The sequence below is a fragment of the Zerene cesonia genome, unplaced genomic scaffold, assembly GCF_012273895.1.
Source record: "Zerene cesonia ecotype Mississippi unplaced genomic scaffold, Zerene_cesonia_1.1 Zces_u003, whole genome shotgun sequence".
NCBI lineage: Eukaryota > Metazoa > Arthropoda > Insecta > Lepidoptera > Pieridae > Zerene > Zerene cesonia.
This window is the reverse complement of record NW_024045133.1, coordinates 2,203,223-2,215,729: the sequence shown is the minus strand read 5'-3', so window position 1 is coordinate 2,215,729 and position 12,507 is coordinate 2,203,223. Positions and strand designations below refer to the sequence as shown.

General features: G+C 34.2%; 1 protein-coding gene across 1 annotated transcript in view; it reads right to left on the bottom strand.

Annotated features, from left to right (window-relative positions):
* Positions 1–44: 44 nt before the first annotated feature.
* The window catches only part of LOC119838530 (L-dopachrome tautomerase yellow-f2-like), a 16,839-nt gene continuing 4,376 nt past the window's right edge, over positions 45–12,507 (bottom strand). Inside the window, exons 2-11 of the mRNA XM_038364504.1 lie at positions 10,112–10,195; positions 9,236–9,268; positions 8,108–8,209; positions 6,927–7,100; positions 5,846–5,962; positions 4,608–4,781; positions 3,398–3,576; positions 2,753–2,936; positions 1,798–1,900; positions 45–128 (exon numbers count right to left, since the gene is read on the bottom strand). Coding sequence (XP_038220432.1) covers positions 80–128; positions 1,798–1,900; positions 2,753–2,936; positions 3,398–3,576; positions 4,608–4,781; positions 5,846–5,962; positions 6,927–7,100; positions 8,108–8,209; positions 9,236–9,268; positions 10,112–10,195 — 1,199 coding nt within the window. The 3' untranslated portion in view covers positions 45–79. The remainder of the gene's footprint in view (positions 129–1,797; positions 1,901–2,752; positions 2,937–3,397; positions 3,577–4,607; positions 4,782–5,845; positions 5,963–6,926; positions 7,101–8,107; positions 8,210–9,235; positions 9,269–10,111; positions 10,196–12,507) is intronic.

Here is a 12,507-nt window from a genome sequence, read left to right as displayed (position 1 = left end):
TTCAAAAAATTTCTCATAAAAGCATTTCAATGCTATAAAACTAAAAATAAAAAAAAAAATTAATATTTATACTTTACTTTTAATAGACGGCACACCCTGTACCGTAAATTAATCTTTGTACGTGGCCCCTGAAACAAAATAACGTTAACCTTATTATTATACATTTAAACGAGCAATTCTTGTATATATATATATATACTAGCAGTACCCGGCAAACGCTGTTCTGCCTTACTCTTATCGTTTAGTGGTATGAAAAATAGATGTTGGCCGATTCTCATAGATACCGGATAAGCACAAAAAAATTCATCAAAATCGGTCAAGCCGTTTCGGAGGAGTATGGCAACGAAAACTGTGACACGAGAATTTTATATATTAGATATAATTGGAATCTCGGAATCGGCTCCAACGATTTTCATGAAATTTAGTATATAGGGGTTTTCGAGGGCGATAAATCGATCTAGCTAGGAATTTTTTTTAGAAAATGTCATATTCGTGTTTTATTCGTGTTTTTTTTTCCTGACATCTATTGGTGAATAATAATACTATTTTGCTTCGTAGATAGCTGGACAACTGAAATAACACATAGGTACTTTTTATACCGATATTCCTACGGGATACGGTTACGCAGCACGCTTACGCGGTTTCAACCGCGGGTCACAGCTAGTGCAAACATTATTTGTACAACTTGTATGTACTTGTCTTGTACTCAGACTAGAGTCATATGGGCACCACACTAAGCAAAATACACAGCTAATGTTGGAAAGAGTTCAATATAAACTCATGCGACTCCTGTACATGAAGCTTTATGGAGTATATCTCTTATATCCTCTTGTGTATCCTACGTTGTTTGTACTGGGTGTGGTGGGGTATTTATTTATTTATTTTAAACTTTATTGCACACAAACATTTACAACAAAAAAAAGACATAGATGAAGCAAAAACAAAAGAGACATTATGCACAAATGGCGGCCTTATCGCTAGGTAGCGATCTCTTCCAGACTACCATATAAAATAAAAAGAGAGACATTTTGAAGAGGAGGGTGAGCAAAAATTGAGGTAATTGGAAAAAATTCTGTTAAATATACTTATAGACGGCAGTCAAAATAAATAAACTTATAATGAGGTATGTGCGGTACTATGAATTTAAAGTATGTCGCGATTTTAAGCTGGTGGAATACTTATTGGATGTATTAAGGGGCAAAAAATTGCTATATGTTCGAGTAGTGAGTACAAATCTATCAGCCATAACCCCTTTGATTTGTACGCTCCGTACCATTTATGAATTAAACAATAAAATATATGTGTTTCCTTGTACTTTGAGTGAGTTTTCAAAGGTACTCTTATATGTTCTTTGTTTTTGTTATAAATAAGCTATGATAAGCGAAGTTTCGTTTCTTTTGTATGAAGTAGTTTTTAGTCTGTTTTCCCTTTTTATAAAAGAACTCTGTCGAAATAGAATAATATCCTGCCATAGTTCTATTTGGTGTGAATAAATAAATCAATAAAAATAAAAATAGACTTACATAGATAAATAGATGTATTTAGCTATTTAAATTCAATTGCATAACTGGAAAATGTTACCATGAACGGGGAAAAGAAGAAATGTAAGAGATACGTAATTTTGTGTATATCTCAATCAAAAAATATGTAAATAAATGCGTAAATATAAAAATATGTAAATATGTAAAAAAATGCGGGAAAATAAATATTTACGGAATGTAATGGTAAAATACCACCTTTATGACATTTAATATGGATAATACAGATTAAAAAATGGGAATAAAATTAAATACTCACTTATAAATAAAGAAGTTATATTCATCAGTATTCAATCTGGAATAGCCGAAACGGGGTAGTCTGTTGGCTATCACCCATACTTCATCGCCAGTGACATGAAGGTCTGCCATAAAATAGACAGTCTTAGTTTAAAATATTTTATTTCAATAGTTGTTATTTTCTTACGGGTAGGAATAAACTTTGATTTACGCATTTAATGTTAGGCTGTTATTATTTAATACTAGCTGCGCCCCGCGGTTTCACCCGCGTAAGTCCGTATCATGTAGGAATGTCGGGATAAAAAGTTGCCTATATGTTATTCCAGTTGTCCAGCTGTCTGCATACCAAATTTCGTTGCAATCGGTTCAGTAGTGTTTGCGTGAAAGAGCAACAAACACACACATCCTCACAAACTTTCAAATTTATAACATTTGTAAGATATAGGAAGCAGGATTTTTATAGCCTTAATCATTGCAATATCATAGCATTTTCAAAATTTAAAAACTAGTATGAATTGTTATATTGGGGTTGTTTTATCGATATTAAGTTACACAGATTAAAAAAAAAATAAACAGTTTTCACCGATAAAGTTGATTTCTTTTTTTTACTTTTTCCGGATTACTTTTGTCGGAAATAAATAAAACCCTTTTTTCACATTTTTTTCAAATTTCCTACAGGATTTCATAATGTGAAAAGGTAACAAGGGTTTCCAATTATTTATACATTCGCAGAGGTGGTGCCTCTGCAAATGCGTAACTCGCTTAAAGGAGTAAGGAATAGGGCAAGGATTGACGAATGTTAAGGAATGGATTAGGAAGGGTGAGGAAAAGGATAACAACCTCCGGTTGCACGCAACTCAGTAGCATGCTACCATTCACGCCACTCTTCTGTCGGTGTGGTAGTTAATCGCTGCGAGCTGGCCCAATCCGTGCCGAAACGTGCCCAACTCTCACATTCATGAGAAGGATTATCTCACCAGCAGGATAACTCAGCAATTCATCATCTTGTGCCAAAACGTTCACAGCGGCTGGTGAAAGAGATTTCGCTGTATTCCAGCAGGATATTGCGTTCCTGCCGATATCGGAGAAGAATACAACACCAGTTCTGTTATGGAAGTCGTGCATAGTCGACTGACTGTTCTCTCCTCGATCGCCTAAGAACTGGAAATATAAAAAATTAAAAAAAAAAAAGTTTTGCAACTGGCAACACTGAAATGAAAAAAAAAGAATTGTAACTGGCTGTATAAAGAAAAAAAACTGCTTTTGTTTTTAAATCTACTAACAATATTAACAAACTGAATGGCATTTATGAAGAGAATAAACAGATAATTAATTTATTACTTATTGTAATAAATTAATTATCTTTATCACCTTAAAATTGACAGAACTATAGTAAAATTTAAATGAGGTATGAGATAAAAAATATAAAAAAAAACACACACAATCGAAATGAGAGGAAAAGAGAAAAAGGAAATATGTAGTTCTTTTTTTGAAGTTGATTCGATCGATTTCGTTAATGGCTGTTAAATAAAAATAAAAAAGTGTTAGCTAATATGAAAAAGAAATAAATGTAATAGAATAAAAGACGAAGGCTGATGGTGAAGATGATGATGATGACTCACCGAGAATTTGTCAAAGAAGTATCTATCGCTGCTAGCCGTTCTATTTTTCAGAACGCAAGTGGACACTGAGAACTCTTGTGTACTAATTAGGGGGTGGAAATAGGCTTCCCTGCAAGTACTATGCGTGGGGTGGGAGAGAGTTATACTGAATATACCATCACTCCACTGGAAGTATTCACCTGGAAAGTATGGAAAATTGAACGCAATTGTATCTCGAATTCTTGTCTTTTTAATACACTTCAGTTACAATAAAAAATAAGTGTAAGAGTTGGATAATTATCATATATATAATCACACTAACGTTATAAATGTAAAGGTTTGTTTGTTTGGATGTTTGCCCGTCAATCACGCTGAAACTACCGAACGGATTTTGACGAAATTTGGTATACAGACAGGGTATGAGCTGGCTTGGGTGATAGGATACTTTTTATGCCGATTAAATGCTCCCTTGGGATAAAACAAGTTCTTGCAATCCTAACGGAGCCGGGACGGGCGTGTAGTCCTCAATAATGTTATAAACATCTTACATAATATACCTTTCTACCAGGTTGCTTGGCAGAGATTACTGTGTGCAATAAGGTCGCCGTTTGTTTGGTCAATTTTTTAAATATGTAATGGCTTTGTATTTACTTTTTTGTTACTTTTTTGTTTCTTTTTATACAATAAACAAATGTGAAAGTCTGTTTGTTTGTGAGCTTTTTTATGTTATGTTATTCTGTTTGGCTGTTTGGAGACTAGAGAGAACTATTATACTAGAGAGACTATTATATTATATATATATATATATATATACTAGAGAGACAATTTTTTGTCATCCATTGTGAATTATGATGCGTATTTGAATCACTCCGATATTTATAAATACCAATAGATGGCGCTATGTTAAAATTGTGACATGGCAACTGTTAGTTTTGTTTGACCACGTGAACGAAGCCACGGGCAAAATCTAATATTTAAATTATATTAATACTAGCTGCGCCCCGCGGTTTCACCCGCGCAAGTCCGAATCCTGTAGGAATATTGGGGTAAAAAGTTGCCTATATGTTATTCCAGTTTTCCAGCTATCTACGTACCAAATTTCATTGCAATTAGTTTTGTAGTTTTTGCGTGAAAGAGCAACAAACACACACACACATCCTTACAAACTTTCGCATTTATAATATTAGTAGGATAGTAGGATTTAATATAACATTAGTGTGATACAAAATACCTGCTATTCTCAAATTCCCAGCTACCGGGTTGTAGCTAAAATAATTATGCTGCAGTCGCCAGCTGTCGTTATCTCTCAGTGAATACACGATGATGCCGTATGTGGTCAGGTCGGGGATATAAGCATATGCGTCATCGCAGTTGTCAGATATGTCCACGGTTATTGAGGCGAGACCTGGAAAATATTTATTTAGAAATTAAAAACTTTTTAACGGATTTTAAACGCGATTTATTCATTATATTATTAACCCGACGTTTCGAACACTTTACAGCGAGCGCTTTAAAATACGTTAAAAAGTTTTTCATTTCTAAGTGTATAATACTCGCGTAAAATCAAACACAAGAAAATACAAAATATTTATTTTTTTATTTATTTAATTCTTAAGGGCGACTTGCAAAGCGTACACTGAAATATTATTCAAAAAAATAAATAAATGGAAAGTGAAGAAAATTATTAAAAAGCACTATAGTTGCAGCATTATGGAAGTGGCGTCCTTTTCAGAATTGACACGATACTATATCTCAGCAAATACATAATTGTTTTAACATATTTTCTTTTATACATATTTATTAACTAGCCAATAGATTATAAAACAATATGAAAAATTTGAGAAACCTCAAAAAAAAGATAAAGAGAAGTCCCGTGTCCCCCAGTGGGGTATGCAGACGATATACATCTGTTTCACTGATCGATTTTCTTTATGGACAATTAGGTGATCATCCTTCTGTCCTGCCAGACCGAGACATTTTTTTTGTGCGTCCCCACCGGGAATTGAACCCAGGAGCCCTCGGTTCTACGCTCACGCGTTAACCACTGTACCAAGGAGGCGGTAAAAAAAAAGATAAATAAAAATTTTTTGGGGGATTCGAACTGGCGTCGGTACGTATTGTGCCAGCTCGCACCGGAGAAGTACTGCACTTGCACAAGAGACCGGCGTAAAATAGTAGTATGTGTGTTTCGTGCACTGAGGGTGGGGGTGGGGGCGGAGCCCTATTCCTCCCTCATCCCAGTCCTTTCGTTTGTTCTATCGTGGCTCCTTTCCTTCCTTCTATCCCTTCCTATTTTAAGTCGGCAATCTTTTTGTAGAATAAAGTCTGTAATGGACCTTACGCCTCTCCAAATGTTCACGGGCGGTGGTAGCGCTTACCATCAGGCGACCCGCCAGCTCCATTGCCGACTATGACATAAAAAAGGAAATAATAAATAATATAAATAAAATAATAAGAGATATAAGTTACCCGTCGGCGTGCTAGCAGAGGGCAGATCTGATTCCTTCAACGAATATCTGAGTATTTGTTGGTCTGTATTCAAATCGTAAATTACTATACCCGGAGTCAGTAATTGGCGGCGGTTTACTGAAAAACATGAATTTTAGCCATTTTAAATCAGGCACCTATTAAATGTCCGAAAAAATCCGAGTGTCCTTGTATCATACATTCATTCGAATCGACACCTTATTACCTTGGAGTAATGGTCAAATTCTATTGTATAAGCTCATTACAAAACTCCGCCTAATAGACGTATAGGCAGAGTTTAGCGTCAGACAATTTACAATGTTTCTTCGTTATCTTTTTTTATATATTTTTTTTAAACTTAGTAGGTTTCTTTTAGCTCTTGGCATACTCTTATAATAATAATAAATATAGTTTAAAATACTAAAAAAACACGCTTAAATGTCTATTATCTTAAGTTAAATATATAAAATAAATTTCTCACTTTTTTTACGCAGAGTATATAATGAAATTATTACACATAAGGAAATTATTTAATCTTGGTGATATGATAAACTCATCAAATTTTTTATTGTCATCGACCCTTGATAAGTGTGCAAAGTTTGAATTAAATCTGGCCGTTGAAAAACAAAATCGGGTCTAAAGGAGTCGGTTACAAACTTAAAAACATATTATACTAGCTGCGCCCCGCGGTTTCACCCGCGTAAATCCGTATCCCATAAGAATTTCGGGATAAAAAGTAGCCTTTATGTTATTCCAGTTGCCCAGCTATCTACGTATCAAATTTCATTGCAATCGGTTCAGTAGTATTTGCGTGAAAGAGCAACAAACGCACACACATCCTTACAAACTTTCGCATTTATAATATTAGTAGGATTTATAATTATTGTAAATAAGTGTATATTTAATCACTCCTTGTACATTACATTCTATGGACAAACCAGTCATGGATACTAGAGAGTACGCTTAATACAAGTAGTATAAATTTTCTTAATAAATTAGTAAAAAAAAACATTTATTTTATGTAAATTTTCCCGCGTATTTCGAATGTACACAGATTAAAAATGCACACATGATATATTTGTACCTGGCAACTCGAGAAGTCCTGTGTCCACCATCCACAGTCTGCCGCAACTGTCAGCTCTAGTCCTATAGACTGACACTAGAGATCTAGCTCGAAACACGTCTGGATAGGGCTTAAGTGACGGCGATCGTTCCTTTTGCATTTCTAGATCTATGTAGTTTAGAGTTGCTGGTATACCTGAAATATTTATAAAAAGCTTCAAATCTATACTAATACTAGCTGCGCCCGGCGGTTTCACCCGCGTAAGTCCGTATTCCTTAGGAATATCGGGATAAAAAGTTGCCTATATGTTATTCCAGTTGTCCAGCTGTCTACGTAACAAATTTTATTGCATTCGGTTCAATAGTTTTTGCGTGAAAGAGCAACAAACACACACACATCCTTACAAACTTTCGCATTTATAATATTAGTAGGATAGTAGTATTACAAAGAATAGCAGTCATATACTTAGTTAAAATATTAAAGTTAAGGAAGAGCGGGTCCTCCTGACACAGGTTTTTTCTTAAAATTACTAGGAGGTCCCTACTACTCCATATTTTGTAAAATTGGCAGCGAAATAAATTATTTTTTATTTTTATTATTTTTTTTGTTTGGTTGAATGCGCTTATATCATAAACTACTGGTGCGATTTGCAAAATTCTTTCAGTGTTAGGTAGCCTATTAAGGAAGGCTTTAGGCTATACATGTGGATAACATCACCACTGCTTAAAATGGTCAAGGAAAACATCGTGAGGAAACCGGCATGTCCAAGAATCAAAAGTTCGACGACGTGTGACATCTGCCAACCCGCACTTGGCCAGCGTGGTGGATTATGGCCTGAACGAAAGGAGGCCTGTGTCCCAGCAGTGGGAACATAGAAGGGCTGATGATGATGACAACATTCATAACTATCAGTCTGCCCGGCTTCGCCCGTGGTATCTGCTTATATAGCCTGAAGCCTTCCTTTTTTTTTTTTTTTTTTTTAACGAGGAGGAAATCTTCCAAAGATGCTCTAGTTTTGGGGGAAAAGTAGAACATGTGGGATTTCTACCCACTAAAACCTCCTCGGCGGCCAAACTCAAAGAACAAAAGCAGGGATCCTGGGATCTCCTAAGGAACGCACCAGGATCAAGCCTTCCTTAATGGGCTATCTAGCACTGAAAGAATTTTCTATGCAGGAATTCCTCACTATAATAATAAGTTACCATATCTTCGTCTAGGCAATGCAATGAACAGCCTATTTCCCACCCTCTCGGCTCCCATGGGCACATTGTTATATTGTATGAAGAATCGTCCAGACTCATCCTCTAAAATGTAAGAGTTGTTGTTGTATAAAATTATTAATTATTATACATTTAATAACATAGATGACTTTAATATTATTTGATGATAATGACTTTTTCAAGCATTGAATCTGCGGGATAAATTCAAACGACGTTTAATTATAATGCACAATGAAACGTAAAACAAAAATATAATACATGTGAAAACTTGTAATTGGCCTTATTCTCTTTTTTCATTTTACTACAACTGTAATTATAGCTGTAAGTTTTATTTTTAATCAATAAATAAATAAATAAATAAATAAATAAATAGATAAATTATTTATTGTATTATATTAATTGTTATTATATAAAACATATTTTATTAGTTATTTTTTTCATGAACTTTCTAGAAAAAATATGTCCTATAAACTTCTCTTTTTGTTTTTAATAAATACTAATACATATTATGAAAATACGCGTAAAACATTGCCCCTTTTGGCACAATTGGGTAACAGAATAAGTAATCATATCATACAAAACCAGCTGCGCCCCGCGGTTTTACCCGCGTACGACCGTATCCCGTAGGAATATCGGTACAAAAAGTTGCCTATATGTTATTCCAGTTATCCAGCTATTTACGTACCAAATTTCATTGCAGTCGGTTCAGTGGTCTTTGCGTGAAAGAGCAACAAACACGCACACATCCTTACAAACTTTCGCATTTATAATATTAGTAGGATTATTGACAGTAAGATGTATCTAAATCAAATAATTATTTACAAATATGACGTTCAATTTACAACTAGGCTCTCGTTCTCTTTTAAAAATTGTTTTAAGCAGTTTTCTAAAGAGCAATACCTACAATAGACTTTGAACCCTACCGCCAGGAAATAAGGTGCTGATTCCAAAGAAAGTTACATACAACGCCCCTGGAACATTTAAGCGAGGCGATTGCGATGTTTTATGGTAGACGCAACAGATAAAAAAACACTACAAAAGTTCGTATTTGAGAACTACATTTTGCAAAGTCGGTTAAAATATTTCTTATTTAGGAGATTCGATTCTTACCATTTGGCCGTGAAGTCGCAGGTTGTTCGGTTTCTAAAAAATATACATCGTAATTAGTTTTTACCGCAGAAACCTAGCTAGGTATTAAGGATAATGTTAGTGCTGATTTATGTTCTAAAATACTGGTTATAAATGACGTCATCGTGTCTAGAATAGTTCCTATGACATCTTATCACTATTTGGTATATGAATTGGGATAATTTGTTAAGATGTTTGTTTTTTGCTAAAGCTATTGAATGGATGAACCGATTCCGTTATAAATTTATAAAGGTTAAGAGTATATATGATCCGGTAGCATATGTGATCAAATGATTATTGTCTACTGTTTAAAATTAAAAATATTTAATTACTATCTGTCCGCCCCGGCTTCGCCCGTGGTACATATATAGTTATGTCACTCAGATAAGCAGCTTTCTATTAGCGAAATAATTTTTGAAATAGTCCAGTAGTTTTTGTGTTTATCCACTACAAACAAACAAACAAACAAAAATACAAATTCATCCTCTTTATAATATTAGTGTAGAGAAATGTAGACAAAATTGCTGAGCGACATAGGCTTTATATGTACCCTGGACGAAGCCGGGGCGAACCGCTAGTTTTTAAAAAGAAACAATTAAAGTAACATTTCATTTATTAAGTACTAGCTGCGCCCCGCGGTTTCACCCGCGTAAGTCCGTACTCCGTAGGAATATCGGTATAAAAAGTTGCCTATATGTTATTCCAGTTGTCCAGTTATCTACGTACCAAATTTCATTGCAATCGGTTCAGTAGTTTTTGCGTGAAAGAGCAACAAACACACACACATCCTTACAAACTTTCGCATTTATAATATTAATAGGATAGAATTTATTAAGTACTAAAGTTACATAAAATCACCATCATCATTCTGAAAGTAAACTGCGTCTGTCTGCCTTTTCGCGCGTTCGCTCTCATCAATATCGGAATAGCGGTCGTGGAGTACTGAAACAAACATATTAATTAATAATTAATCAGTGGAAATGTAACTACTGTTTTGCTTAGTATTTTCTTGTGTTTGATTTTACGCGAGTATTATACATTTTGAAATTAAAAACTTTTTAACGGATTTTAAACGCGATTTACGCAGTCTCCCCGTGACCACGCTCGCTGTAAAGCATTCGAAACGTCGGGTTAATAATATAATGAATAAATCGCGTTTAAAATCCGTTAAAAAGTTTTTAATTTATAAATACTATTCTGCTTATTTACTTATTATTTACTTATCATCACTACATAGTATAAAACAAAGTCGCTTTCTCTGTCCCTATGTCCCTGTATATGCCTAAATCTTTAAAACTACGCAACCGATCTTGATGCGGTTTTTTTCATAGAGTGATTCAAGAGGAAGGTTTATATGTATAATAACATCGATTAAACTACTCCGAATTTAACGCGTGCAAAGCCACGGGCAAAAGCTAGTAACTATTTTATAATAGTTCCATTTAAATATATTCTAGTTCTGACAATTTGAATTTTTAATACATGCTTTAGTTTTACGTACAAATACAAATGGTGCCCCAACAATGGGACCCCACTGTCCACGACAAGGGGCCCCAGTCGACCGTGACCCTGTATTTCCAATAATAACCGTAGATCGTGAGTAAATTAACCTTACATCATAGAATAAACAATGTATAGGAAAATTTCAACTACCGCGTCCTAATTTGTAAATATACATCGATATTTATTGTATTTATTTAATCTAGTAACCTAATAGTTAATCAGTTATTGTTTGTAATTTATTTGTACTAGCTAGGACGGAAACAAGCCATTTTTTATATCTTACTCGCTGCACCCGGCAAACGCTGTTCTGCCTTACTCTTATCGTTTAGTGGTATGAAAAATAGATGTTAGCCGATTCTCAGACCTACCCAATATGCTAACCAAATTTCAGAGGAATCGGTCAAGCCGTTTCGGAGGAGTATAGAGACTAACATTGACACGAGAATTTTATATATAAGAGATATATTATTATTCAAAACTCATAACTGGTTAAAACAACTTTGTTAACCTGAATGCATCATTCAAAACTTCTTGTTTTATAAGTAATATTTATTTACTTAAAAAAACACTTATCACTACATAGTCGCTTTCTCTGTCTGTCCCTATGTCCCTATGTATGCTTAAAACTTTATATCCACTCAACGAATTTTGATGTGTTTTTTTAATAGATAGAGTGATTCAAGAGGAAGGTTTTCATGTGTAATAACATCTATAAAATCACTCCGAAATTAACTCGCACGCGTTAATTTCGGAAAGGCAAAAGGTAGTTGTAAGAAAGAAAGAAAGAAAGAAAATTCGTTTATTATGACATAAACACAAAGAGAAATATAACAATTAAGGTCACTTATTAGGTACTTAAAGTTATGTGACTTAATTAGGCCTGCCACTGAACTGAACTGCCATTAAAAATTTCTGACGATAAATATCCCAGGAACCGGACTATTTTTTACAATGATACTTTTTGATTCTTTCTCAATAATAAATGTCAAATACGTGAATACCAAAAGATTTTGAATGTCAAATGATTTATACATGTAAGAACTCCATTAAATTTTAATATTTAAAAGATGCGGAAGGATTTAGGAATACGTATGCATATATATTACTAGCGGTCCGCCCCGGCTTCGCCCGTAGTACATATATTGCACTATAGCCTTCCTCAAAATGGGATATCTATAAAAAATAATTTATAAGACAAGATATAAGCTTATACAATAGAATTCCTCATAGTATTAAATCGTTTAGTAGTGCTAAATTCAAAAACTATATTAAAAATGTATTAGTTCAGAGAGCCTTCTATAGCATTGATGAATATATGGAAGATGACAATCCATAGAATGTTGTCGCTTAAGAACCACAGGTCAGTTCATTGGCATCATTGTTATGTACATATTATGTAGAATTAAAATGTAAAATTGATATTATTATAAAAGCGCAACTACAGAGTTTCTTGCCGGCTCTTCTCTGTAGAAGCTGCCTTCCGAACCGGTGGTAAATGTTATAACTGTGTTATGACGATTCAAAAGTGCTTCTATAAGAAGTCTAGTTGAATGAATAAATGTTTGAGTTTGAGTGTGAATATTAATATACTATAGAGTAGAATAAAACCGATGCTTCGAATATTTGACAGCGAGCGTGGTCACGGCGAGTCTTTGCGAGGATATGTTGAAGGTTTTATCTTATACCTTTAAACGAGCAATTCTTGTATATACTTAGTCTGGCCATAAATACTGTTACACTTAATTATAAAA